The 27,775-nt window shown below is 54.6% G+C and overlaps 3 protein-coding genes across 10 annotated transcripts in view; 1 reads left to right on the top strand and 2 right to left on the bottom strand.

Moving 5' to 3' along the window:
• C19H16orf89 (chromosome 19 C16orf89 homolog) overlaps positions 1-538 on the bottom strand; it is a 14,228-nt gene extending 13,690 nt beyond the window's left edge. The window contains exon 1 of the mRNA XM_027940394.2: positions 32-538. Within this exon, the coding sequence (XP_027796195.2) occupies positions 32-233 (202 nt within the window). The 5' untranslated portion in view covers positions 234-538. The remainder of the gene's footprint in view (positions 1-31) is intronic.
• A 1,364-nt stretch (positions 539-1,902) lies between these two features.
• On the top strand, positions 1,903-10,681 carry Alg1 (ALG1 chitobiosyldiphosphodolichol beta-mannosyltransferase). 8 transcript variants are annotated; one of them, XR_003583509.2, is made up of 14 exons: positions 1,903-2,143; positions 2,808-2,885; positions 3,000-3,103; positions 4,131-4,279; positions 5,141-5,230; positions 5,569-5,679; positions 6,291-6,412; positions 6,500-6,538; positions 6,787-6,846; positions 7,104-7,214; positions 8,112-8,226; positions 9,375-9,450; positions 9,773-9,882; positions 10,181-10,267. XR_003583509.2 is itself a non-coding variant. In XM_027940480.2 (13 exons), the coding sequence occupies exons 1-13, from the start codon at positions 1,936-1,938 to the stop codon at positions 10,310-10,312; spliced, it is 1,395 nt and encodes a 464-aa protein (XP_027796281.1). In that variant the 5' UTR covers positions 1,903-1,935; the 3' UTR covers positions 10,313-10,681. The 8 variants fall into 8 exon arrangements, 5 of the variants coding, with proteins under 5 accessions (XP_027796281.1, XP_071461746.1, XP_027796284.1 ...); XR_003583508.2 differs by having other exon boundaries at positions 9,751-9,882; XR_011705512.1 differs by having other exon boundaries at positions 9,725-9,882.
• On the bottom strand, positions 10,657-19,968 carry Eef2kmt (eukaryotic elongation factor 2 lysine methyltransferase). The gene is made up of 8 exons (XM_027940485.2): positions 19,845-19,968; positions 17,948-18,010; positions 16,240-16,320; positions 15,100-15,201; positions 14,061-14,194; positions 13,719-13,984; positions 12,534-12,680; positions 10,657-11,019 (listed from the first exon to the last, which is right to left on the bottom strand). The coding sequence occupies exons 1-8, from the start codon at positions 19,938-19,940 to the stop codon at positions 10,919-10,921; spliced, it is 990 nt and encodes a 329-aa protein (XP_027796286.2). The 5' UTR covers positions 19,941-19,968; the 3' UTR covers positions 10,657-10,918.
• Positions 19,969-27,775: the final 7,807 nt, after the last annotated feature.

Here is a 27,775-nt window from a genome sequence, read left to right as displayed (position 1 = left end):
GTGACCATCCTGGGGAATAGGGCTCACGCACCTTCTAGCACCCGGAACCCCACCACACCGTCTAGGTTGACTCCAGGTAGCCTCTCCTCCAGGAACAAGGTGGCTCTCTCCAGTGCAGACAGGATCAGGCCCACGATGGTGACCTTGCCCTCTGTGGTGTCCGGCCTGGGCAGTGGGGAGGGCTGTAGTGGCCGCAGAGCCAGGAGCAGGAGCAGCAGCCCTGGCCTCGCCATGACCGGCCTTCTGCGTGTAGCCGGTCACACCTGTGGCACTCTCACCCAGGTACCTCTGCACGCCTTCCCCAGCAGACCCGTGGACAAGTGGCCGGGCGGGACTGATCTGCAGCTTGGGTGGCCTGGGCAGAGGGCTCTGGGCAGGAGGCAGCAGGAGACAGATGGTGGGGGTGGGGGGCAAACCTTATGTGGAGCCCCCTGGCTGTCCCCTGGGGAGAGGAGCCCTTCTGGTTCTTCTTGCACCTGAGCCTCCAGCCCACACGCTAGGTCCTTGATTGAGCAATGGCAATAGCAACTCAGAAATCAAAAGCCCTGCAAGGCAGAATTTGTTTGTTTTAAAAAGTTTGGAATGAGTTAGTGGGAGGGCACATCCGGCTCTGAAAGCTCCCTCATGGGGGCACTGTTTGAGGAAAGTAGAATTCCAGCTGCAAAGGCGAGCCACGTGGGCACTTCAAAATGTCGTCATAGCCACGTTAGAACAGCAAAATGCAGGTAAATCCACGCTCTACCTCGTTTGAGTCAATCATTCTAGCATATTGTTATTTCAACATGTAGTCAATATAAAAATGGCTGACATCATTTTTCTTGTACTGAATATTTGCAATCTGGTATTTTACACTCACATTCCAATTCCACCTCTGCTGAGTCCTGAGCTGAGCTCTGGGGACACGGGAACCACATCAGCAGAGGCCATCTTGTCCAGGGGCTACTGCCGACATTCAAAGGTGCTGTCCGTTGGACTGGAGGGAGGGTGGCTTCACCAGTGTGTTCTCAGTGTTTCTCAGCAAGAGGACAGTTTTCTGAGCAATAAGGCTATCACATGGACACGATAAACTACTGGGGTTACTTTGGGAGGTGAAATTGAAGGGCCAACAGGGAAATTTCCCTTCTTCCTAGGGATACTTAAAAATCATTATGGCTTTTACCGCCTTTATATACTTATCTCTCTCTCTCTCTCTCTCTCTCTCTTTATATTTGAAAGGTTTTCTTCAAATACTACATACATCCTGACAAATAAAGAGACACATTTTCTGCTGGATGAGTTTCCCCAGATGGAGCTGCTTTGGCTCACTCTCCTGACTTCTAACAGCAAACACTGATTGGTGTGAGAGCACCCTGCACTATGTACTTTCAGCACTTGGTTCCTTTCTCATTATCACCTTATGAGATTCCTCCAAGTTCTTGTCTCATTTACCCCCCTCCACTACTGGATTGGACCCAGGAGTGCTCTACCACTGAGCTTCATCCCTAGCCCCCCCCCCTTTTTTTTAATAGCCCTTTTTTTTAAAAAAAAAAATTCAAGACAGGGCCTCGCTAAGTTGCTGAGGCTGCCCTCGAACTTGCCATTCTCCTGCCTCAGCTTCCCAGTGGCTGAGATTATAAATGTGCATCACCTCGCTTGGCTTCTAACTGTAGTTTGAGATTATCCTAGAACGCTGAAGAAAAGTTCCTAGAGCCCCATAAGGAAAGATTTACTTTGATAGGAGAAATACAGAGTTCGGGAACCGCGCAGGTGTGTACGCGCCATTAACTCTTGGCCCCCAGGGGCTTCTTGGCAGTTCCCCGGGACCCACTTAGGGAACCACCTCCCCTCCCCGCCCCTCCTCTCTTCGCCTCCCGCCTCCAGGGAGCGAGCCTCGGACGGCGCCTGCGCAAAGCGTGCCTGGGGGCTCCGTCACATGACCGCTGCCTAGCGGCCAAGATGGCGCCGTCCAGCGTGGCTCTCCTGGCGCTGTGCCTGCTGCTGCCGCTGCTGCTTCTGGGCGGGTGGAAGCGCTGGCGGCGGGGGCGCGCGGCCCAGCACGTGGTCATTGTGGTGCTGGGCGACGTGGGCCGCAGCCCCCGCATGCAGTACCACGCGCTGTCCTTGGCCAAGCGCGGCTTCTCGGTGACCTTCTTGGGGTTCTGCAGTGAGTGTCCGGGGGCCTGGGAGGGAGGCTGGTCTCCCAGTCTGTCCCCTCGGCCCCGAGCGCCCTGGGGGGCCGAGGTGGGAGCGGCGCTTCTGTCACTGCTCCCTTGGGTAGTCCTCAGACTGGAGGAGTCCGGTTCCTGGTTGCCGTATGTTGTGACTGGTAAGCGACTCCGTCGCAGGGTCTGATTCTTCTAGTGAAGTGGAAAGCCTGGAACTGGACTGCGGTTTCTGTGACATCTGCGTGCAGCTGTCCTGGTCCAGCTGTGTGCAGGCGGAGGTGTCTGCACCTTCACTATGCTCCTTGTGGACGATTCCAGAGGTTGACTTCACCACATCTCACGGAACAGTGGAAACAGCACCACTGCTTTAGGTCCCTGTGTGAAAGTGCGGGTGGAGTGGACTTCCTTGACATGTCTCTGCGATGGGAAGAGTCCCCCAACCCCAAGCCTAGATCAGTTTAATTGAGTACTTACTATGTGCCAGGCATCATATTAAGTAAAGGTGGGTAAGATTTGCGACTTCCCACTGGCCATTCTAGTGGACCGGATTTGGCCCCATTCTCTGGCTACTGAGGAACAGAGAAGGGTTTTGAAAAGGTCTTTTTCCAAAACCTGACTTTAAATTAGATTGCTTCATCCAGTAAAGGGGACATTCTCTTTCAGATTCCAGACCCCACCATGAGCTCTTGCAGAGCGACAGAATACAGATTGTGAAGTTGATGGAACTTCAGAGTCCCGCAGGTAGGGTGCTGTCACCTCCAGGTTGCATTACATTGGTCGGGGTTGGGTGTGGGGAACCTGCAGATGGCCAGGAGCTCCTTCATAGTGATTTTTTTTTTTTTTTTTGACTTACAGTTGGGCCCCCGGTTCTGCGGTATGGAGTCAAAGTTGTTTTTCAGACAGTGTACTTGCTGTGGAAGTTGATGTGGAGGGAACCAGCAGCCTATATCTTTCTTCAGGTGTGTGTCAGCGCTTGCCTCCCTCTGTGAGAACAACTGTTAACAGATTACTTTCTACCCTTTTAAAAATGCACAAATTGGGCTGGCATTATAGCTCAGTGGTAGGGTGCATGCTAAGCATTGGCAAGATGCTGGTTTGATTCCCAGCACCAAACATAAAAAATATGCACTAATTGTTAAAGTGCACATTTATGTGGGCACAAACATAAAACCATGGGCAGGACCCTGTAAATAGGCTTCTATAGCATGTGTCTGTTATTTCTGGTATCCGTCCATGCTATTTTTCTGGTCATAACAGAGTCTTACATTGCATTTCGTACTTATCTAAGTGTTTCACTAGGGTTCTGTCTCCTTTAATCCTCTCAAGAACCCTAAGAAGTGGATTCTGGTATCACGTACATAATGATGAGGAAACTTAAAATTTCTGTAAGTAGCCCACTGTCACACAGATAGGAAGTAATAGAGTCAGGACTTGAACAGAGGTGGTCAGTTTGGTTCTAGAGTTAAACTTTTAACTTCTTCCCTTTACCAGTTTTTAAAGTCCAGAAGTACCTTCTGTTAGTGGGCTGCACTCACTTCCAATATGTGATGAACTGCAAGCTATTTAGTTTCATCTTGAGGGACATGGATTCTTCCTGATTTTTTTGCCTGAACACATAGTATGGCTGGAGCACAGTGAGCACGCATCTGTGACTGGGCCTTAGAATACATTGCTGGCAGTGGAATTGCTTGTTCAAAGTTGATGTGCTTGTAAGATGCTGTGGTATGATCCTGGCTGGGTCCCCACTGATGGGGGACCCCCCCCCCCCACTGTGTTTACCATCACCCACCGATGTTGCGCTTCCTCAGAGTTTGCATTCTGACAGGAAAATGGTATTTCTTTGAGAAGCTTGGAGTTTTTCTAGTCTGCAGTTCTGTTCCATTGGTGGCAGAGAGCTGCTCATTTGTTATCAAGAATTCTGAAGATCACTGACGCTCTGCCATGAATGTCTGGGTTTCCTTCTCTTTGTCTGCTTCTCTTTCCTAGAACCCCCCAGGCCTACCAAGCATTGCCGTCTGCTGGTTTGTGGGCTGCCTTTGTGGGAGCAAACTGGTCATCGATTGGCACAACTATGGCTACTCTATCATGGGCCTGGTGCATGGCCCTAAGCACCCCCTTGTTCTGCTGGCCAAGTGGTGAGAGTCTGGGTGAGGTGTGAATGCTTTCCCCAAACTCCATCAGGGTGGGCGGGACGAAGGCGGGGGAGCAGGTTGGACCTGGAGCAGGGAGAATCCTTGTCCTACGCTGAGCCCCGCTGTAATGTCCACTTTAGTGTGTTTTTCCAGCCTCCGGCTGTAGTGGACTATAGCCTTTGCCCTGAGGGCCTTGTTTATCGCCAGTGGTGAAAGCAGCTATGGCAGCTCTAATAACCACTGCTGTGTGCTAGGCCTCGGGCTGAGCCTTTTATGCACTTTATTCCATTTGGTTTCCACCACATCGCAGTAGAGGTGCCTGGTGGTCATTGTCCTTTTACAAGTCAGGGAGGCTGGGCTGTAAATGATGATGCCTTCTTGTCAGGCAGTCCCACTCCAGAGCTTTCTCTGGTGGTGCTCAGTAATCCTAAATTGCTGCTCCTCTTTCCAGCTCTCTCCTGTGACCAGGGCTTCCATCTTGGTTTGCGGTCCGCATGTTTTTCATGCCTAGCATTTGCTAAACTCCTTTGTACACTCAGAGAGCAAGCTGCAGCCTTGCAGCAGTAGCACGGGGTGGTGAGATGCAGCCTTTTTATTTCTGCTTTTTTGCCCAAGATACTGGATCTCCACTCCTGTAGGGGTATGTGGCTTCCTTTAAAGTGATTGCATTAAGCTGCACAGTGACAGCACTTAGGAAGATGTGACGATGAGAGGGCATGGGGAGCTCAGGGGCAAACCTGTGGGTTTGTGAGCCCCTAGCTCTGCAGCCTCTTCTCTGTGAGGGTGTCAGGTCGTGTGGACACTGGCATCTGGGCCCAGCCCAGGGCTCTCTGTTAACTCCCTGACCCCCATACGTCCCTGCAGGTATGAGAGGCTCTTTGGGCGCCTGTCCCACCTGAACCTGTGTGTGACCAATGCAATGCGGGAAGACCTGGCGGAGAACTGGCACATCAAGTACGAAGGGCCTGGGACACCTTTCAGCCTGTGGGTGGTGCCGGGTCCCAGGAAAGGCCAAGAGCTTCAGTGTCTACCGTATCATGTTGGAAAGGCATTTTGAAGTACCCTGGGCCTTGGAGATAGTTGCTGGTTTGGGGAGCTAAGTGGGGTGTGGTGGCTGGAATTCTTCCAGGAAGAATCCCTGGAAGTTCTGGTGTCAGAACGTCTGTTTCCCAAGGAATTCTAAAGCTTTTGTCATAGAGACCTGGATTCCCGAAGTGCCCTTGTTTTTCTGGATCATTTTGGGTTCTCTGTTCCTTAACCTTTCTCTGCCCTGCCCCTTCCTCTCCTTGCAGGGCTGTGACTGTCTATGACAAGCCGGCTTCGTTCTTTAAGGAGACTCCGCTGGACCTGCAACACGAGCTCTTCATGAAGCTGGGCTGCACCTACTCTCCGTTCAGGGCCTGGTGTGTCTGTCCTGCTGCCTTCTCCGACGCTTTCTGCTGCCCTGGCCCTTCCATCCGCTCCTGCAGACCTGATCCAGGGGTGGGGATGGAGGCAGAGACCTGCTGCCTGTTTCTGTGAACTGAGTCTGACTGGCATTGTCTGTGGCTGTGTGAGCCACGCAGCAGAACGGGTTTCGCCACCAGGAGTCTGGGGCCCACAAAGCCTGAAGAATCCAGCCTCTGGCTCCTTAGGAGATATCTACTACCTTCCCCTCCTGCCAGTGGGTTCCTGGGCCTGTGAGGGGTCTGTGGACCTCTGTGTCTTCTGGGTGTCCCTCAGGGCTAAGGAGGGGACCCGTGTAGTTCTCAACATGTCCTGTCTGTGCTCTTCAGTAACTGGTGTGCCATCTGGGGGTGGCATAGTGTCCTTGTAATGGTGAGGAAGGGTGGAGCAGTGAGCCCAGGGGCAAGCACTGGTGGCTTGTTTTGTGGCACCTAGCCGCCAGCAGTGGTTCTGTAGGGTCACCTGGATGCCAGCCTTTGGGGGCCTGTGGTCCTTGCTGTGAGGGAGTGGCTGTCCTGAGCCCTGGCCTTCCCTGCAGCGACTCACGGCCTTTTCTGTGCTCCTGCAGCTCAGAACCCTCGGGCCCTGCCATAGAGAGGTCGGCCTTCACGGAGAAGGATGCTCGCACTGGGGTGGTGACACGTCTTTGCAGGCGGCCGGCACTGCTGGTCAGCAGCACGAGCTGGACAGGTCTGTCTGACCTGGCCTGTGTTCTGGCCCACCACGGGAGGAGGGTGTCTGGAGACAGGCCTGACACCTGATCTGTTGTCTTTGCAGAGGACGAGGACTTCTCCATCCTGCTGGCAGCATTGGAAGGTAGGTGCCGCTGCATCAGCAGCTCTGGGCTTGTTGGGGCAGGGGCCGTGCAGCTGGCCGGGCATGGCAGGTCTGCAGCCTGCTTCTGCCCCAAGGACCACAGGGTGGACCTGCTTGCGGACAGTAGGAAGGGGGATGTGGGCAGCTCTGTGGCCTCCCTGAGGGAGCAGCCCCTCCCCCCTCCCCACCCCTCCCCCCCCACTCATGTGAAAGGACACCAGTTCATGTTTCTTTTATTTTTAAAATAGAGTTTGAACAGCGGGCATCTGACGGAGACAGCCTTCCTTCTGTAGTCTGTGTGATAACAGGTACCACCTGGGACCCTCGGACCCTGGACTCCACTTGCAGCCCCAGGCCAGCTGGCCCCAAGCCAGGGCTGGGTCTTGGTGATGAGGGCACATGCCCCGTGGGGACTCAGGGTGCTGAGAAGAGGTCTGGGGCCCTGACTGGGGCTGCTGAGGGGTGCAGCTTCCTGGAACTGGCTGCCGAGTCCCAGTGGGAACCTCTGGGGCTAATGGTGTGGCAGGGACCAAAATGGGTCCAGTGCCATGGGTGTCCTCTGCAGGCAAAGGGCCGCTGAAGGAGCACTACAGCCGCCTCATTGGCCAGAAGCAGTTCCAGCACATCAAGGTGTGCACGCCGTGGCTGGAGGCCGAGGACTACCCGTTGCTTCTAGGTGAGAGCTGAGGGCAACAGAGGGGCTCCAGAAGATGACCCAGGCTTCTTCTAAAAAGGGACACTGAAGATTTTAGTTGCTTCTGTGGCATAGTCTTTTTTTTTTTTCTTTGAAACAACTTAAGAAATGTAAAAGCCATTCCCAGCTCAGAGGCTCTAATATCGACAGGCCTCAGGCTGGACTGCGTGGCCACAAGGGACTCCAGCCGAGCTCCTGAGATGAGTTTCCTGTTGTGCCAGCTCCTCCTGCCTGATCAGGCTCAAGGGTCATGTGTGCTCAGTCCCCAGCCCTGGCTGCTGTGGGGCCCACTTTCCCTACATGTTGGGTCTCAGAACAGGCTTCTGTCTCTGCTCCAGGAGGGGGCGGGGCCTGGTGCTGGAAGGTCCCTCCTGCCTTCTTTTCCCATGGCAAGTGGGTGGTCTTGCTGAGGTCAGTTGTTTATTTGGTTTTATTTTTACAGTGTTTCTTGTTGGATCTGCTGTGGATTCCTTTAAACAATTTATTTTTTTATATAAAAAATTTTATTATGGGTTTTAAAAACTGAGGTCGAATACGTATAACTAGGCTGCGTTCACTACATTCACCCTGTTGGACAACCTTCACCCCATGTCCAGAGCACAATACTACCACGCTGCACAATAACTACTTCTTTTTAAAGTAAATGGTGGTTAAATAGAAAAAGCAAGTTAAAGAGTAAATAAAAACACTAAGATCATGGCAGTTTTAGACAGGGTGATGGCTGCCAGCAGCAGCCCTGCTATGTCTCTGCCCTTCGCCCTGGCACTTGGCTAGAGTAAGCCACTTGTTTTCTGGGACATTGTTGTGGGGACATTCTTAATTTCCACTCCGGGAGGATATGTTCCCCAAACCCTGACTGCCCCCCCTTCTTCCGTGCAGGGTCGGCGGACCTGGGTGTCTGTCTGCACAAGTCCTCCAGTGGCCTGGACCTGCCCATGAAGGTGGTGGACATGTTTGGGTGCTGCCTGCCTGTGTGTGCCGTGAACTTTAAGTGGTAGGGGCAGAAACCCAATCTCCTGGGGTCGGGTTCTCAGGTCAGCTGCACAGGGTGGGCAGTGTGGCCAGGACTGCTGTGAAGTGCCCCGTCAGGGCCAGCTCCTGTGCAGTGCAGGGAGGCTCAGAGGGGCCGTGGCTGTTGGGGTCAGGCTGAGCCCCACTCAGTACAGTTGGCTCTCTGTACCTACGGATGGAACCAAGCGTGGGTCATTGTAGCTAGGTTGGCAGTGGTGAGGCCTGTACGGAGCATACAGATTTTTCTTGTCCTTATTCCCTGCACAATACAGTGTAATGACTGTTCATGTGGCTTGCATTGCTTTAGGTGTCCAAGCAACCTGGAGGGGACTTAGAGTATGAGATCCGTGCAGGATACAGATACCACACCATTTCACAGAAGGAGCTGGGGCACCTGGGGGAGGGGCTCTGGGAATGAATCCCTTGCAGATGCTGAGGCGTGACAAGTTGGCTTTGGTTTGGGCTCATGCTGAATAAAGCATTGAGCATTCGTCCTCCTCCCCCTCAGTCTCGCTCACAGTAAGGAATGTGGCTGCAATCGCCACCTGCTTTACGTGGTTCTCTCCCTCCCCTCCTCCTCCTCGTCCCTTGGCTGAGCTCTCGTAGCTGGGGTGGGATTACTGCAGGGAGTGTAATTCTGTGACCCTCTCTCCCTGGCCAAGGTGGGTGCTGGAAAGGGCAGCTCCAGACCAGGTCCTGGAGGCAGTGGCCCTGCATGGGCCAGGTCCTCGCCTCTGTGGGGACCAGCCTCTGGACGTTCAGGGGCCAGACCCTCTGTGAGCTAAGCTGGGTCTCTTGGGAACAGACCTCCTGGTGACCCGTCCCTAATGTGCTGAGCCCAGCACCAGGGCCTTGCCTGTACCCTGGCTCTTGGGCATGGAGCATAGGAAATGATCCTTGAGTACATGGTCCTCAGAGGGCGTGTGACACCCAAGAGCACCTCCCCTGGGGCCTCCTCCACATCTGCCTGGCATTGAGATGTGTCCTCCCACTTCCTTCTGAAGCTTTGTTTCAGAACAGGCTGAGGCCAAACCCTGCCCCTGCCCCCAGCCTCGCCCGAGTGGGGTGGGCCAGCTGGGCACTGCTGGGCACCGCGGCTGGGTCTCAGGCCTCCCCTGGTTCTCTCTGCAGCCTGCATGAGCTTGTGAAGCACGGGGAGAACGGCCTGGTCTTTGAGGATGCGGAGGCGCTGGCAGCTCAGCTGCAGGTAGGTGTCCCCTGAGCAGGCTGGGGGCACAACACTGAGCTAGCTCTGCTCCCTGCCCGCCCACAGGACCTGGCGGGTGCAGGGCTATGGAGGGAAGGCTGAGGGAGGCAGTGGGTGGCGGAGTCAGGGCCTGCTTGCCTGTCTTTGGGGATATGGAGGCTGCACCTTAGAAGGTGGGAACCGTGCTGCCACGTGGGGAGGAGCAGACGAGGTGAGGGTTTGTGTGCCGCCTGGGACGTGGTGGTTCTGCAGGGGACACTGTTTCTCCTTACAGAAGTTAACCACTGTCATTCTTGGAAGGTGAACAGCTTTCCCTGAACAGGTCTAGGTAGGATCTAGGCCTTGTCATGTTCAGGGGAACTGCTTTGTGAACAGCTGCAGACCATCTGTACACAGAGGGCTGAGTTCCAGAGCAACTGTTTACAAAGTCAGGTGGGCTGGATCGGGTCTGCAGCTGTAGGGTGCCAGTCCCCTCGGGAACATTTGGGTAAAGCCAGAACCCGGGATCATCTGCCTCCCTCCTAGCAGTCAGGTGGGACTGTGCCCTGTGCAGGACACTAGGCCACATGTGCTCCAGGGCACAGGTGTGGGAAAGTGGGGGACAGCCCTGGGGAGGGGCAAGTGGGGGACGGGTGCTGCTGGGTGAGCAGCCTGCAGCTGGCAGGCTCAGGGAGGGCTGGCATGGGTGGGTGCCACCATGGGCTCAGTTCTGGTCTTCACTGTTCTGTAGATGCTTTTCTCAAAGTTTCCTGATCCTGCTGGAAAACTAAACCAGTTTCGGAAGAATCTTCGGGAGTCGGAGCAGCTTCGATGGGACGAGAGCTGGCAGCGGACTGTGCTCCCTTTGGTCATGGACACGTGACCCTGCAGGCCCAAGGCCAACGTCCCTGATCAGTTGAGGGGTGGTGCACCATCCTGGGGACGGAGAGACACTGCCTGTTCTTCCCTGTCCCTGCCTGCTGCCCTGCAGCCACCCGGGCTTTTATGTAGTGACCCCAGTGGTCAAGCCAGAAGGACGGCTGGGGACTGACGGGAAGCTGGCTCTTCCTGGTTTCTCAGGCACGCAGAACCTGTCTTGTCTTCTGTCTGAGCGTGCTGCTCTCCTGGCACCTCCTGTCCCCTCTTCATCCTCCCAGCTTCTGCCCGTCACGCTCCTCATCTGGGTTCCTGCTGCCTCTGGGGTGAGCGCCCAGCTGTGGAGCCCTATTTGTTAAAGATGTTTTATTTTTTATGAAGGTAGTTCTTGATTTTGAGCCAAAGCCTGGTTTCGGGCAGATGGGGATTCCCTTACAAACCAGAGCTGAGGACAGAGGGGCACCCACACTCAGTCTTACTCCGTCAGGATAGTTTGTTTCCCGACTTGGCATGTGGCATTCTTCCCTCAAGTCCAAAGGAAGTTTTATCAGCTTTCTCTGTGAAAGCTCTTCCCACTGCAGTGACTTCATCTTCACGTATGCAAATGGCGAAGCTACAGCATGAGTCTCAGGACTGCCATCTCCGAGTGCTCTTCATAGGGGAACAGTTTCTGGCTGTGAGGAGGCACTGCTTCCCAGCGGATCGCGGCCCGGCCTGCAACAGAGCACACACCTCAGGACGGCAGCGCTGGGCCTGGGGCTGTGTCTGTTTTCCTTGGCTCATGGCCCCCCGGGCTCACCCAGGTGCCCAGGCTACCTCCAGGCACTCTGGGTTCCCTGTCACTGCACATGTGCACATCAGTCTGCGAGGGTGGGGGGAGCTGACTGACCCCACGTCTGCCTGGCTGCTCTACCAGCACCACTCCTCACACGGGCCAGAAGAGGCGCGTTGTCTTCGTGAGCAGGGTGGCTGGCGCTGTGAGCCAGGTGGCTTCTTAGTCATAGTTATAAGTGAAAAGTCACTATTTATAAAGTGAAATAAGGAAATCTGTAATTCTATCATCTAAGTATAATAATTTTTGGTGTATGTTCTAGAAATTCCCTAGGCAATAAGATATATAAAATAACAAGCCCAGGTGTGGCGGTGCACACCTGTAATCCCAGGTATTCAGGAGGCTAAGGCACGAGGATTGCAAGTTTGAGGCTGGCCTGGGCAACTCAGACCCTGTCTTAAAAAACAGCTGGGGTGTGGCTTGGTGGCATAGCATCTCTGGGTTCAATCTGCAATTCCCAAAAACCAAATGACAAACTACCATAGTGGGGCTTGTGCTGTGTGCCGATTGGCACTTTGCTGCTTTCACTTGAAACATATTAGAGGTGTCTTCCTTGCTCTCTCTTGGGGCTGCACAGCCTCCCTCAGTACTGAGTGCTCCTGTCTGCCTGCTCGTGGAGGGGCATCTGCGTGTCTTTCTGCACAGAGGTTGGGCAGGGGAGTCTGGACAGCTCCTAGGAGGGGCCTTGCTGGGGGGGCAGTTGGTAGATGGTCCCCCCTGCACCAGCTTTTGTGTGGAATGCTCTGGCTGGGCCTGGCATGCTGGGGCTGTGGGGAAGTGGCAGGGGGACACAGGCTGGGTGGTCTGGCTGAGTCCACGGAAACTGGAGTCTGCCCAGTGTCTTCACAGCTGAGACAAGGTCTAGGCTGACCCATGCTGGCCCACAGGGCATTACCCGAGGCTTGGAACAGCAGTCCCTAGGCCACCTCTGCAGCCAGGTCCTTCTCTTACTTGCACTGGGTGCCCATGACCATGGCTGCCACACTGCTGAGGGCTCTGTGTGCCAGGTACTGTCCTCAGTGTGTTCAGGCTGCCTCTCCATGGTGCAGATGGGGGGACAAGTGACAGTCCTGCTCCACGAGGGTGGAAGTGGGACTACCTTGAGCTGACACTCAGTTGTCATGCGGTTCAGAACCCAGCTGGCATCTCTCTGCCTGCATTTTACAGGGAATGAGGCCCTAAGGCTTATGGAACCTGCCTGAAGCACACAGTAGGGCTGTGGTCTCCGACCTCTGGGGTCACTGTGTTGGACTGCCTTGGCCTGAGTGCCCAGGCCTGGTGTGTGGGACGGGGCTTCCTGGCTTTTCCCAGGGCTCCATTCTCTTACTTTCCTGGTTTCTGCCTCCCTTGATCCCTCACGGGAATAGCTTGGTGGCCTGTGGCCTGGGGGACTCACCTAGCTCGGTGGTGAACAGCTGGCAGGTCTCTGGGTTGCGCATGGTGCAGGCCACATAGACGTCAGGAACCCGGTCCCTCTGGCAGGCAGAGAGCCTCTGCAGGACCCCAACCAGTGCGAGGGTCACTTCTGGGCAGTATAGCACGTCTGTGATGCAGAGCTCTGGTTACTCGGGGGCCTCAGGACTCAGAACCAAGTGGCATGGCCAGGCTGCTGCTGAACCTGGGGAAGGCGAGGCCTGCAGTGGCTGTTAGATTAGATCTACGCTGTTCTGCAGAAAGATTGCTCAGGTGACAGGAAAACCCTCAGGACACTAGCCAGCGGAGACTCCCTGGCCTCGTGGGAGTACTGCTGGGAATGCCGGCTGTGCCTGTTCAGAGGCTGCTTGCTTAGTGACGCTGTCTGGGCTCTGCTTTGGGCTTCTGTGTCCTGAGCTCTAACCTGACAGCTGTAGTGGGCATGATGTCAAGTCGGAAAGGGGACGTAGGGCCTTTGGTGGCCTAACCACTCTGCCTTCTCTTAAGGACACTGTCCTTGTACCAGAAGTGGTTAGCCTCTTCCTGTGGCCTCGGAAGGCCTGGGGCCTGGACCCATGCAGAGAGGTGTAGACAGAGACAGGCAGGTCGCCCAGCATGGTGGTGGCAGTGCATCCCCAGGACAACCCTGCACAGAGAAGACAGCCGGCACTGACAGGTGGGGCTGCTCAGCTCTTGTTCCCCGACTGCCCTGGGATCCCCCTCAAGGCCTGGTGTGGGACTGGGTGCTGGTGACAGGCGGGAGACTGCTGTGGCCCTGGAATGACCAAGGGCTGCCATGGCTGGCTCTCCCGTCTGAAGACCTGGGGCATGGTGCTCAGAGCACTGGATGCCTGGCGGTGAAGTGGCAGCATCTCTGAGGGGCAGAGCATGTGGGCTCGTGTGCAGCCCCCCTGAATGGAGGAACTGCATGGTAACTGAGGCCTCCTGGGCGTCCTCTGCAGGGCGAGCCTGGCACAGGGCTCTTCTGCTCAGCTCAAGCCCCGGTGGCCAGCCAGGGCACTCCTGATGGAACCACCCCAGCGGCAGCACCTGGAAGGGGCTCCGGGTGCTCTGATGCCTCCCAGAGGCCCGGGCGCCCCTGCTCCCCACCTGCAGCACCCTGCTCCCTAGCCCTCAGCAGAGCACTGGCGGGGCTGGCTGGGCTTACCTGCTGCGATGACAATGTCTGGCTGGAAGGCGGATAGCTGAGGGACCGCTGCCTCATCCCAGTCCAGCTGGGCCACCGTCACCAGGGGGCTCTCTGAGTCAGCCGTGGCCTCCGGCTCCAGTGGGAGGCCGTTGAGAAGCACGTTTCCTCGGAGCTGCTTGAGGACACGGCTGTGACAGTCACTGAAGATGTATGCTCGGGGGTGGCATGTCTTGCAGATGACCACACCTGTGAGGCCAGCGCCACTGCCCAGCTCTAGCACAGTCCTGGGTGGGCGAAAGGGAGCCTGTCAGTCTGTGCCAGGGCCAACCCGCCTGGTGCCTGCCCTGTGCCTGCGGTCACCTGTGCCTGAAGGCTGCTGGGTTCTCTATGGCCCACTCTGCGAGGTAGAGGGCTGCATCCCACGTGACCAGGCCCGTGGTGCCGTGGGAAACGATGGCTGTGCTCTCCGAGAGGGTGACTGAATCTCCTGAAGGCTGCACGAAGAGACGGGGCGGGGGGGGAATGAAGCCAGCCATCTGGACACGGTGCTAGTGTTAAGTCACAGTGGCGGCCACACCACAGCCACCACCCGGCAAGGGAAAAGAAACTTCCCACGCAGCAACCGTGGTGCAGCTCGGGGCCAGTCCGCATGCGGGAAGTAGAGGGGCCGGCTGGACGCCCCCACAGGTGCCCCCAGGCCCAGCTCTGACGGCCAGGGCCATTCAGCAGAGGGGTGGCAAGGATAGAGTGTGGGAGGGAGACCTTGGGTTGTGCCCAGTTAATGGACAGGACTAATGCTGGTGTCTGCGGGCCCATAGCAGAGTGAGGTACACAAACTCAGGGACATGACCAACAGGCAGGATGGCGGTTACTGGTGCTGGGACTGGCTGGGTCAGGTGGAGGGCCTCAGGCGCTGCGGCCAGGGTTCTGTCCCACCACCAGAGTGGCGGTCACTGTGGCTGCTGCCGTGCAGTGACTCTATAAGCTCTGTATTTCTTGCGTGTGGTTTTCTGTAGCTGTTTTATAATAGCAGCTTAAAGCAAACCAGTGAAGCAACCCCAACCTCCTTCTGGCTATTGTGTGCAGAAGGGGTTTCCATGTGACAATAGGAGGGGCAGTCGGGCCAGTGACGGTGGTGGCAGCAGAGTGAGAAGAGACTGCCGTAGAGACTGCTGTCCTGTGAGGTCCACACAGTCAGGTGTGAACTGAAGGCTGGACACCAGGTCCTTGCTAACGAGTAACTGAGTGGCTGCCTGAGACAGGTTCTGTTGTTTATTGGAGTGCTTGGTTTTGGGCGAGGCAAAGGAGGTTGCAGAGCTGAGGGGTCAGGATCAACCCTGTGCCGAGCCCTGCTGTCACCCCCTGGAGCACAGCTGTTTGGCCTGTGCACATCTCCTACCAGCACATAGCTTCGGTGGCACTGGGTGGGCTCCTCTGTGGTCAGGACCTCTGCCAGTGCCTCGTACAGCTCGTCCAAAGGCTCTGCGTGGACAACCTCGTGCTGTGGGGGAAAGAGTGACAGCTTCAGTGGAGGGGATCAGTGTGACCCTCAGAAATAACTCCAGATTCTGTTTGCCTCTGCGCCAACCTGCGGCTGTGTTAGACGGGACCTGCACCTAAGTTAGGAGATTTGGAGTGAAATGACTTAATAGAGAACATCTAGTATGTGGGTAGCAAGGTGCAGAGTGAGGGTGGCACAGTCTAGGAGAGCAAATTCCACTGAGAGGAAGCTCTGCCATTTTCACATGGAGGAGATCTGAAGGGAGTGCAGCAGAAGCCACAGTAAGGTGCCCACAGGGCAGCGTGGCTTCCAAGCTGCTTCCCAGTGGCAACCCCAGGCCCGGGCTTCCCAGGTCAGCGCAGGGTCCGCTGGAGGGCAGACACACTTCAGGAGGTGCTGAGACCACCACAGAAGCACCATGTGATGAGGCCTGGGGACAGGGGTGATGAGAAGCAAGGGTTACTTGTGTGCTAAGCTCAGTGAGGTGTGGCCCTGTCAGTTGGTGGCAGCTGAGGCGTGTACTACTGCTGTGGAGGAACCGCTTCTAATGCTGTCGAGCACTGAGCCCGATGGGCACACATCCTGTGCCCGTCAGGAAGCCCACTCAGCTCAGTGGGGAGAATTCAGTGAGGAACCAGCTCTGAAGGCACTTCCAATAGAGGCTGGCGGGCCACCCAGGGCTGGCAAGGGCAGGGCGCTGTCGGAGCCTGTCACACTGGCAGGATGGAGGGAGGAGGGGCTTCCAGCACTTAGGGCCAGGGCTGCCTGGCAGGATGAGGACCTGCCTGTTGGGAGGGGCCCAGAGGAGACACAGCTGCTGCCAAGACCCTGCAAGCAGGTGAGGGAGAAATGCCCAGCTTTGCCTATTGAGCAAATCCTGCTGGCAGCCCACTGTCCAGGAGGCCCCTGCCTAGCAGGTATGAAGAGCAGGGAGGGATGTGAGCTCCAAGAGGCAAAGCCCTGGCGGGGAGCCCCCTCTGCACAGCCAGCCTAGTTCCACTTGTGGTCTGGTTACAGGAGACACTGCCCACCACTGACCTTTTTGATGAGCTCCAAGAGGAAGCTCTGGGTGTACTTCACCGACGGTGGGTGCCTTATACACACAGGATGTTTCACTGTCTATGAAAAAAGAAAAAAAAAAGGTTGGTTGCTGGAGACACCCTGTATTAAGTGTCCTGTGAGCTTCAGGCAATTAGAGGGTGAGCCCAGTTACCCACTGCCTTGACAAGGGTGTGCAGGGACACAGGGTTATGGCAAGATGTACCGCAGGCACCTGCAAGACTGAGCCTGAAGATTTAAGCTCTATCCTAAAAATGCTCCTACCCTAGTCACACAACTGCGGTTTCTAACACCCACTCTGGGCAGGGACACAGGCACAGTGACTGGCTCCCTTCCTTCCAGGGTAACCAGTAAGAACTGGAGTCTGAAGGGAGGACAGTGGTCAGATTTTCTGGCTTCACAGAAGAGGCGAGAGTACAGCAGTATGAACCAGACCCGGGCACCTGTGCTCCTGGAGGGAGAGTCCTAGCCAAGCAGCAGGCCTGGAGACCAAAGAGGGAAGAGGCCAGGGCGGAGCCTGGACCAGGGTAGGCGGAGGAAGGTTCTCTGGGCTGATGCCTCAGAGGCAGCCTCGAGAAGGCAGGAGCAGGAGGAGCAGCAGCAGCCTGTACAATTCCAGGCAGCACAGCTGGCACTGTGGGAAGGAGCAGGAAGCGACTGGCGCTTGGGGAAAGGCAGGTGGGGAAGTGGGGCCTGGGGGAGAGGCAGGGCTGCTGCGAGGAGGGACCCAGAGCTTCACAAGGGCCACAGGATACTCACACAAGCCCTAGGGGCTTTCCAGGAGATCCATGTTAAGATTGATTTATTCGATTTAATGGACAACCACAGAAGGTTTTTTCCTTTGCTTTGCTAGGAACTGAACCCAGGGCTCGCAAATGCTGGGCAAGTGCTCTAGCACTGAGCTGCCCTTGGCCCCATAGTAGGCTTTTAAAGCAGCTGTTTGTTTATGCTCTACTGCCTGTAGGTGTGACACTGGGTGGAAGCGAACAAAGCCCCAACCACTGCACCACCCTCAAGGTCTTCCCCTGCTCTGGCTTCGTCTTTCCCACACTCACCCCCAGCACAGGAATTTCTGACCTGGGCTCCTTGGATGGGTTTTGTTGTTGGGGGTGAATGTCTGTGTCACTCCTGAATTTGTATGCAGAACATATGTTTCAGATATGTCTTTCCAGAAAGGGAGACTCTAACTTTGGCCTTTGAGAAGCCTCATGACCCCTGAGAAGTTTGTGAACTGCCCTTGACCCACATGGCCAGGGTCAGGGTGGGGCACACCTCTACCCTGTGTGGAGATGCACTTCAGAGTCCAAACACCACTTCAGCAGAGCAAGGGTCCCTGCATGTGTGTGAGACACAGGAGTTGGTAAGACGGGGTCTTTACTTTGCTTTAAATGCAAAGAAGAAAGTCTCTGAACAACTACCACTTGCTGGGGGCTGTCCCTGTACCTGTCAGGTCTGTTTTCACTGCGGATGGTTTAAAAACATCCCCTAGCTTCCCTCCTCTCGAGCAGAGTTTTGTATATTCTGATGTCTTCAACCAAGAAAACAAAGGAGCCAGAGCCGTCGGAGGCTCTGACATGACGTGCAGCGCTGGATGGTTTTGTTCTTTGAACATGGTGTTTTCTAAGGGTACGTGTGCACTTGTGGCTCTTCTGTCCCGATATGTGCCCAGTGATCCTGGGGTTCTTACCTTCTGCAGAATATCCAGCAGCAGCTCGGAATCTGATGACGTCCTTAGTTTCTCTTCTAGGCTCTATTTGGAGGGGAAAGAGAAATCTCAAGGGCATTTTCGTAGGAACATTAAACATGCAGTAGAACATGCTGGCAAAGCACTAAGTGATCTCTCCCCTGGGACCTGGAGTCACTTGGAAATGGAAGCCATGAGGCTAAGGCCTGACCTTCAGATGTCAGAGGTCACACCCGGATGAGTCACAGAAAATGTCAGGGGCTGACTCTTGGTTCCCATTAGCCCCGGCTGTTCAGTGGTCACCTGGGTCACAGAGCAGCTCCACAGCCGAACTGGAAAGCCATGGCTTCAGGTTGGATGGGCTTGTCTGGGACCTGACATCTGAGTTAAAATGAGATTCAGAATGTGCAGATGCCAGGTCCAGTCATGCTGGCCTCTTTCTCCAGGGACTCAAGCCCACCAGTGAGCTCAGGCTTCAGTCAGGCAGATGGCTTCCGCCAGCCTCGGTAACCCCAGGGCCCCTGGCCATGCCCTAAAAGGCCCTCCCGGCCCGGCTGCTCTGACTCCATCTCCCACCACCCTGCCCCATCTGTGCTCAGGTGGTCCCAACACAGGACATTCCTTGAGCCTTCTTACTGTCCACTGCGTCACTGTTCAGGGCCCAGGTCAAATGATGATTTTTGGGGAGGCCTCCCCCGAGTCCCCTACTTTGATGAATCCTCCCAGTTCTCCATTTTCCTGTTCTATTGGCTTTCTGGCCACTCTCATCTCCTGGCTGCTTCTTACTAGTTGTTTATTTATCCTCGGGCTCTCTCATCTGAGCAGGTCCTCATGTCTAATGTGTACTGCTGACCCCTGGCTCATAGAAAGCATTCAAAAAACATTTGGATGCTGAATAAAAACACCAGGTAACACGTGTGTGCATTTACCATAATCTAAGCATTGCTTCAAGGGCTTTGGTACTCAAGTGATTCTGAATACAAAATAATATATGGTTGGTATCATTATATCCCCCATTTTACTAACTAAAACTATGGCACCGAGAGATGTAGTCACTTTTCCATGGTCACACGGTGCACTGGGGGTTAGGTCAGGGTTCAGGTGTCTCTCTGGCCTGCCTCTCATCTACCGCATTCTTTTCTTTTCTTCATGAAGCCTTTGCTCAAACTGAGCGACAATAAGAGGCCCCACCGCATGGATGTTGGGGGTGAGCCCAAGTAAGTATCTAACACGGTTTGCGAACAATTACTCTCCACGTGAATGGGGACCTACGGATGCTGTTAGGCTTTCAATTTTGGCTTAAAAAATGTACACGTCCCTCCTCACCGGAAATGATCTGAGTGCTAAATGTTTTATGTTGATGAAATAACACAGGAGACTGGCCACCACTCCATCTGACGGCAGGCCCGGAGGAATGGCTATCCAAACTGACTCACTCCAGTGAGCTCAGTGCACACGATTATCTACGAGGCGGGTCCACTAAGCCCCTCTGTGGGCAGCCGGACCGCTCGCAGGCCCAGAACGCGGGAGGCCGCCCCTTGGTCTCTTGGCCTAAGCTGCGGGAGTTGTCCCTTGCTCGACACCGCGGAGGCCACCGCGGGTGGGGTCCTGCGACCAGGCCCGCGCGCCGGAGAGCGCGGCTCCTGCAGAGGACGCCCACCTTCCCGGAGGCGCGAGGGCAGCACTCCCAGGTGGCCGACGGCATGAGACAGCAGGAAACCGGTCGGGCACCGCCCGCGACCCTGGAGGTCCTCCGCGAGCCGGGAGGAGCCCGCCTCCCTCCGCCCGGCGGAGCGGCCCGCAGGCTGGGGGCAGAGGCCCGGGCCGGCTCCACCCCGCCGGGGCCGAGTCGCGCCCCCCGTCTCCCCGCGCCCCCCGTCTCCCCGCGCCCCGCGCCCACCTGCCAGGGGAAGGAGCGCAGCGTGCGCGCCGCCAGGAAGCGGCGCTCGAAACTCTGCAGCAAGCGCGCGGTCTCCGAGCCCTCCTCGGGCTCCATGGCGGGGCGGGGCCGGCGTTGCCGGGAGACCGGGCGGAAGCGGGGCCCAGTCGGCCGGAGGCGGGGCTAGGGGCGGGGCCAGGGGCACCTAGGGGCGGGGCTTGGAGTGCGTGAGGCGGGACGCCCCGCCCACATGGTGGGCTTAGGGCGAGGCCGAGGCCAGACGAGGGGCAGGGCCAGGAGGCGAGGCTTGGGGCGGAGCTAAGTGTTGAGGGTCTTGGGGACGCTTGGAGTGGGGCAGAGGCGGGGCTTGGCGAGGGGACTTGGGAGGTGTCCCCGTGTTGCTGGGGTTCTGGAGGGTTCGAGGGGGGCCCGGGAGCCCAGCAGGCGGCCTGTGGGGGAGCTGTCGGGCCGGGGCCTGCAGAGGGGGGATCAGGGTTTGGGCCCTGGGTGCGGATCTTCACGCACTCCCGAGACCTGGTCTGGGAGCCGGGAGGCGGGGCCGGGGTCGCTCCTGGGAGGGTCCGGTCAGCCCTTCTGTGCCTTGAGGTGGGTCTCGGTGGGGGACAGAGGAGCGGGCGCGTGCGGGGCGCCGGGCCGCCCTCTCTTCGCATAGCACCCTGCCCATCAGGCCGCCTCTCCCGGCCCAGCAGAAGCACCCCACACTCCTGTCCTAGCCTTTGGATCTGTCACCCAACAAGTTTTTTGTCCACCAAACGCTACTAAGCGCCCACTGCATGCGTGGCTCTGTCAGGCACTGGGGCTGTAACTGGGAAAATCCAGGTGTGGGTCGTGCCCTCCCAGGGCGGGGGCGCAGGGCCTCGGTCGGGACGGGAGGTGGCCACCTCATCAGTTCTCTCGCAGGCCTCGGAGTGAGCACACAGGACTCAGAGGGCTTCCGGCAGGGTTTGGATCTTGCAGGGAAAGGGGTCTGAAGGAAGGGTGGGAGCTGGCTTCTGGGAGTGGCTTGCAGAGGAATAATGAACCCTAACCCGTTCAAGGCGGGACAGCTAGCAGCTCACTGGCACAGCCCCTGCAGTTTGCTCCGTGTTCAAGGTCTAACATGTTTACCTTAGCAAATCGCTCAAAAAACTCCATTTGGAAGAGTTCCGAGCTTTAATTTGTTGAATATACTTGCAGAAGGTAGATGAGGGGACAGATTAAGCCTGATTATCTCCTTCGGATGAGAAATACTTGAGCTCTGATCAGCTTTGCAAACTAGAGAGGGGAATTAATTTTAATTAAATGCAAGTATTAGCTCTATCTGTTGTTCCTCTCTGGACCAACAACAACAAAAACCAAAAACAAAAGTTCATCTTTTATTTCCTGAACACTGCTGATTTGAATAAAGACAGTGGACCATGGTTATTGCTGTGTTTTTACCCAGAATGAAGAGTTTGTGAGTCCGAGATGCTGCACAGATCCTCAGTTGCAGCGTTGTGAGGCCGTGGCCTGAGACACTGATGTGCTGGGAGCAGGCTGGGTCTTTAAGGAAGGCTGGCTTGAGAGCTGGGGCAAGGACCCTGGCTGGCTCTTGCTGTCTTGCCTTAGTAGACAGTGCACACCAACAGGAATGGTTAGGTGCACTCATAAACGTGGGCTCATTCTCTGAACATGCATATTAGTTATTAATCACCATTTCTCTGTGGAACCAAATGCCACGATAGTGCTGTGGGGTGCACTCCTCCAATATGAATAAATCCAGCCTTTCCTGATGCCAGACAGGAGCAGATTGAGGAAGGACCCTACTTGGTCACAGGTCTGACCTGTGCATGGAGAAGACGTCTTATCTTGGAGTGTAGGCTCTCAGGAGGGACATGTCTTAGATCTAAATCTGGGGTAAAGGAACTTTACCCCTTAATCTTTTAGGTCTCGCCATGCAGTGTGGTGTGTTCAGGTGTAAGTGACGTTCAGGTGGTGTTGATCTGGAGAGTAGGATAAGGCCTTATCTATGGGGTCCTGCCCTGATGCAAGGGGGAGCGTGTACACAAACCAGATGAAAGATTCAAGTTCCGGATTTGAGGCTTTCTATAATGCAGTAATAATAACCTAATGCATTTTAGCTATATGGAATGGTGGCCTTTGAGAAATGATGCTGTGGGCATGGTAGTTCAATCAGTACATTGAGGTCTTTTCTTTCTCTCTCCTATGGCTAATGGGTTCTGTAAAAAAGGGCCAATTGATTTCTTTTTAAAATGTTGCTTCAGGGGGTGCAGACATTTATAGGGCATGTTTCAACTTACAGAAAAATTTTATAGTTCAAATATAAATTACATTAAACGTGGACTCTGTAATGGAATTTAAGGTTAAGTAATGTTTCGACTTTCCTTAGGCTGTTTCTAGCGTCCTGCTGGTCAGGTCGGGGTGTAATAAGGAATACAGTTGGGAGATGGAATCAAGTTCGGATGCAGTCGTACTAGATTAGAGGAGGCCCTGAATCCATCATCTGGCGTCCTTAGGAGAGAGAAATGTGCCACAGAAAATCAAAGACACAGGGGAAGATGTCCACGTGACCTTAGAGACAGACTGGAGTGATGCCACCACAAGCCAAAGAGCACCAAGGACTGCAGGCAAGCACCCGAGGCCCGATGAAGTGGGAAGGACCCAGGGGATCCAGGGAGCACGACCCCGCTGACACCTGGCTTTGGACTTCCCGTCTACAGGTCTGTGCAATGATGACTCACTCTTGTTTAAGCCACCCGGGTTGTAGTGCTTTGTTACAGGAGCCCTACGAAGCTAATGCAAGTGGCTACCCATCTTCTGGGACTCAGTGCAGAGTAAAAGTGCACGCCTTTGCTACCCAACCAGGCATTTAAAAATGGTGGCAGCAGATGATGGGCTCTTCTGAGCCCTGGCCCCAGTGGAACTGTGCAGGTTGCAGGTCCAGGAAGCTGCCCTCGTTCTGGGTTCTCAACATGCCCGATGCTCGGTGGCTGCAGGAAGCGGTTGGCCATAGGCTATTGCAAAACACAAGGATCAACCACAGGAAACCGAAAGACCACTCACTCCTTCTTCCGGTGAATGATGTGTATGTCACACTAGCGAAATAGGACCCCGAGACTTCCCAGATTGATACCGAGTCCAATTGCTGTGTTTTGGAGAGCAGGCGCCCTCAGTCTCTGATCCTGTGTAAAAAAATCAGAGGGTTTTAAATCATCTAGTTCTTAAGAGGCTGTTCTGGCTGCTCCTGGGTCCCTGGGAAGTTTCCCATCCGAGCGTGAGTGAATATTAAATATGGAAATGAAATGTACATTTTAGCCCCAGAAAGTGCTCACTGTAGAGAATTCTCAGAGGGCAAGTCGTTGAAAGCCGATTTACTAAATGACCTCTTCGCCAAATGACCCATTTGCTTAATGACCACTTTACCAAACGACCAATTTGCTAAAAGCCAATTTGCTGAAAATCAGTTTGTGGGATGTCCAGCTTCTCAGTGACGGACAGTGAAGCACCTGACCTACCCCAGGTTCCTGACACCTGCTGCAAAATAGTTGGAGCAAAACTCTAAAACTCAAAAGGAAAACACCCTCAAGGATTTGGTGGCCTCTTCATTCATTTAACCACTTCCCTATAAAAACAGGCTGTTTCCTGTAAGGCCCTAAGAGCCAAGCTGTGGGCAGTGCTCAGAGGGGAGAGGCTGAGTACCTTTGTGAGTGTAACTGCTGTGAGGACCCCATAAGTCACTGGATAGTAGTTAAGTCTTAAGACGGCCAGTGTTTGTAAACAGCCTCCCGAGGAGGGTGGCGCAGAATTCCAGAGAAGACTCCGTTCCCCCGCTACGTGGCCACGTTTGGCATCTTGACCTCCTGAGGTTGGCCAATCTCATTTCAGGCCCTTCCCTCTCTTTTCAGCAAGGAGTGGAAGTGTGAGGTTCCCCCACTCTGGGCGGCCCTCCCTTCTCCTGGAGGAGCCTGTTTTCTGTATTGAGCAGGACATCTTCGGGGCAGATGGCCATGATTCCTGAGGATCAGCAGGGCAGGGTTACACCCCGACTCCGTCTGCGGTGCCCATGGAAATCATGGAGGATCCCGGCTTCCTCAGCCCCGTGTTTAGAGCTGCTCTCCTCTTGCTCTGAGGGCTCCAAAGCTGCTGGGAAACAGGATGGTTCTGCTTGAATTCCTGCCCCCCCTTCCCGCCAGAGAACCCTTTTATATTTTTCATTTTTTGGTACTGGGGATTGAACCTGGGGGGGCTTAACCATGGAGCCACATCCTCAGCCCTTTTTATTTTTACTTAGAGACAGGGTCTTGCTGAGTTGCTGAGGCTGGCTTTGGACTCTCCATCCTCCTGCCTCAGCCTCTGGAGCCGCTGGGATTACCGGTGTGTGCCACCGCGCCCTGCTCCATTTTTGATTCTTTTCTACTCAGGACAGAACAGACTGCAGTCACCCAAGAGATGCTCCTGGACTCTCACCACCAGCAGCAGGTGAGACTCAAAAGCAGACGCTGGGTACCCCGTCAGGACCCAGTGCCCAGATGATGGCCTCGCATGCTCCAGAGAAGGGAGGACAAACGCCTCGACTGGAGCTTCAGGGCAGGCGGGTGGATGGGACTCTGGGGAAGTGTGCTCAGCCAGAGGCAGCCTGTGGTTTGGACAGGAGCCTGCACTGGGAGGTGGGGACTTTTAAAGGGCATGGCCTAGCTGAAAGGCGTGAGGTCACTAGGGCCACCAGGAAGTGAGCGGCTGGCTCCACTATGGCTCCCAGACTTGAGGACCGCCTCACCACAGGCTCAGAAGCACCAGAGACAGCTGACCTGGACCCAAGCCTCCCGACGGTGAGCCAAATTGAACCTTCCCTCCTGCTGAGTTGCTTGTCTCAGGTATTTTGTCACAGTGCCAGACAGCTGCCTAACAGCCCCTGAGACCAAAGGATTTTCTGCCTGTTGGTCAGTTCACCGCAAACAGCTGCCCGCTCTCTCAAACTGTCTGGTCAGTCAGGCACTCCTCCTGTAAGTACCCCCAAGTCACTCTGCACCTGTTGGGTCACAAACTTGTGAACCTGGTTTACAGACACTGGGTGTCAGGGGAATGGAGGCCTGGGCGCTGGGCCGCGGTGCTCCGCGGTGCTCCGCGGGGATCTGGGTGCAAGAGGGATCGGGGTGGCTGAGGTGACAGAGTTACGTTTTACCTGAACATTGGCACCAACCTGGGTGGGAACCCCCAGGGCTTTCTGACACCTGTTAAGTGACAAAATGAAGATGGTGTCTGGCTGCTGTTCTCGTGGGTCCTTTGCACCGTGCCTGGCTGTCTCCCCTGCTTCCAGCATCAACCAGACCTCGTTGCTGCAGTGACCATCGTTGGTGATAGTGAACCAGGCACCTCACTCGCGCCTCTCAGCGAGCGCTGGTTGCACTGTGTTCCTCCGGAGGATGACGTAGTGCTTATGTCCGTAACCGTGGGTGGGAGTGTACTTCACATGCCACGCGGTTCACACATTCCAGGGGCTCAGCTCAGTGCATCCCCAGCCTGTGCCTCTGACACCCCGATCGATATTAGAACACTCTCTTCACCCCAAGAAACCCCGTTCCGTCAGGGCTCATCCGTCACTCCCCCGACCCCCTCTACCTCCAGCTCTGGCCACCATCACTCTGCTTGCTTTCTCTTAAATTTGCCTCTTCTGGATGTTTATCTAGAGGAGTCATGACATGTGGCCTTTGTGTCTGGCTCCTTTCTCTTAGCATGCTGTTTGCAGGTTCTATTCACCTCGCAGCCTGCATCAGTGCTTGCTTCCTTTTCTTAGCTGTGTAATATTCTACTGTGTGGACACTTCATATTTTCTTACTCATTCTTCTATTGGTGCACGTTGGGTCCTTCCTCTGTTGGTGCACGTCCTTCCTTCCTGTTGACAAGTATCAATAATGCTGCTGTGAGCATTTGTTTTTATATGAACAGACTTGCTCATTTTTTGATAGGGGCACATGAGGATCAGTAGAGTGATTTTGGGGGAATCTCATTGGTGATCTATGCAAAAGGATCCAGCATGAAGTGTTGAGAGCCACAGCCGAAGGGGCCCCAGCAAACTTCCAGCTGCCAGCTGATGATTGGCTCACAGCGGCCCCGGCAAACTTCTAGCTGCCAACTGATTGGCTCCTCTGTGGTGATGCTTATTGGGCTGTTTCCCCGCCCTTTCAGACCACGGAGATGCTCATTGGGGGACTCTTTTTTGGCTCCGCCCACACGACCCAGCCAATCGGCCTCAAGAGCAGGAGGAGTCGGGGAAGTGGAGAGGCTTGTGGGAAGCCGGTGGTGGCAGTTGGGCTCTGAGGGTTTTTCCTGAGGAGCGGTTTTGTTTGGCGTGTGTGGTTCTAAAGTTCGTTTCCTTTGACAAGTGGCTCCTGAATTGTGCCCAGCCAGACTGCGGCATTTGGTGGGCCGCATGGGGAGCGACTGAGGGTAAGTGATAAGGTAAACTGCTCGCCCCTGAGGGCAGGGCGAGAGGATGGGTAGCCATTTTAAGATTCCTCTTTTGTTTTGTTTCGCTTTTGTTTTAAGTTGCCTGTCCCTGGAGATGAGTGAGATGGAAGAAAAACCACTCACATCTGAGGAACAGATAGGGAGAAAGGGCAGATGGACATTTCAGGAGGATAGAAAGGCTATTATAATGATTTTTTGTTGTTCCAATTTTGTTTCATTCTGTCTCAGCTTTGTTTGGCGTCATCTTGTTGGGTTGTATTATAGTTATAGTAGAAATATTCAAGTAAAAGAGAAGGTCTCTCGAGCTAGTCAGACAGAGGAAGAAAGTTTAGAGCAGAAAAAGCCATCAGGGGAAAAGTTACAACAGGAGACTGCTACTAACACCTTTCTATAACCAGAGGGCGTAAGTGTCCAACCAACAGCCCCACCTCCATATGCTGGGAGGCCCCCAACACCCGTAGTTGATAGATGGGATCCTGAGACAGGACCTCAAAGATCAGCATGCTTTGTATTTGAACAAGCAGGAGGGCAGCGAATTCACCATGTTTTAGATTTCAAAACAGTGAAGCAGCTAAAAGAGGCTGTAACAACCTATGGTCCTCAAGCACCCTTCACTGTAAACATGGTCAAATCCATTACCAACTTGAACATGACGCCAGCAGATTGGGCTAGTATGTGTAAAGCTGTGCTAAATAGAGGGCAATACCTGTTATGGAAGGTTGCCAATGAAGAATTTTGCACGGAGACAGCTAGGCGAAATGCAGCAGCTGGTTATCCTCAGAGAAATCTAGATATGTTGTTAGGAAAGGGACCTTATGAGGATCAGCAGCAACAAATGGCATATGATCCTGCCATATACTCACAAATTGCTGCAGATGTGGTTAGGGCATGGAAGACTTTACAAGGACATGGAGGTTTACAAGGTCAATTATCTAAGGTAATACAAGGAGCTAATGAACCTTACGCTGAATTTGTAGATAGGCTTATTCAAACAGCTACCAGAGTTTTTGGGAATACAGAACAAGCAATGCCATTAATAAAACAACTGGCTTATGAGCAAGCAAATTGTTGGTGCAGAGAGGTCATTAGACCATGGAAACATGAAGATTTAAACACATATATTAAATTATGTAGAGACATTAATGAACAAGGGCAAGTCGTGGCAGCTGCAGTAAAACAGGTTTTAGATGCCAGGCCCAAAACATGCTACAATTGTGAACAAACAGGACATTTTAAAAGGAATTGCCCCATAGGAGGAGGGTTTAATAATACTAGGTATCAAAGGAGTAGAATACCGGGTATTTGCCCACGATGCCGTAGACGGAGAACAGCAGCCGATTTGGATTCCAGAGAGATTAACTAAGGTCCTGACCCAGTGATTGTCTGGAGTCGGGGGTCTGTTTGTGTGTTTCCACAGGGAGAACAGCAGCCGATTTGGATTCCAGAGAGACTAACTAGAGCGATTTCTACAGACCAAAAAGAAG

This window comes from Marmota flaviventris, chromosome 19 (genome assembly GCF_047511675.1).
Source record: "Marmota flaviventris isolate mMarFla1 chromosome 19, mMarFla1.hap1, whole genome shotgun sequence".
NCBI lineage: Eukaryota > Metazoa > Chordata > Mammalia > Rodentia > Sciuridae > Marmota > Marmota flaviventris.
The sequence above is the reverse complement of the archived record's forward strand: the minus strand, read 5'-3'. Positions and strand labels throughout refer to the sequence as shown.

Bases quoted from the DNA above. Each gene is read 5' to 3' on its own strand.
- Alg1 (XM_027940480.2), top strand. From the start codon at position 1,936: ATGGCGCCGTCCAGCGTGGCTCTCCTGGCGCTGTGCCTGCTGCTGCCG. The intron at 3,104-4,130 runs GTGTGTGTCAGC...TCTCTTTCCTAG, and splicing joins CAGCCTATATCTTTCTTCAG to AACCCCCCAGGCCTACCAAG. The intron at 5,231-5,568 runs GTACGAAGGGCC...CTCTCCTTGCAG, and splicing joins GCGGAGAACTGGCACATCAA to GGCTGTGACTGTCTATGACA.
- Eef2kmt (XM_027940485.2), bottom strand. From the start codon at position 19,940: ATGGAGCCCGAGGAGGGCTCGGAGACCGCGCGCTTGCTGCAGAGTTTC. The intron at 18,011-19,844 runs GTGGGCGCGGGG...CCCTCCAAATAG, and splicing joins TGCGCTCCTTCCCCTGGCAG to AGCCTAGAAGAGAAACTAAG. The intron at 12,681-13,718 runs GTAAGCCCAGCC...TCTGCATCACAG, and splicing joins AGACATTGTCATCGCAGCAG to ACGTGCTATACTGCCCAGAA.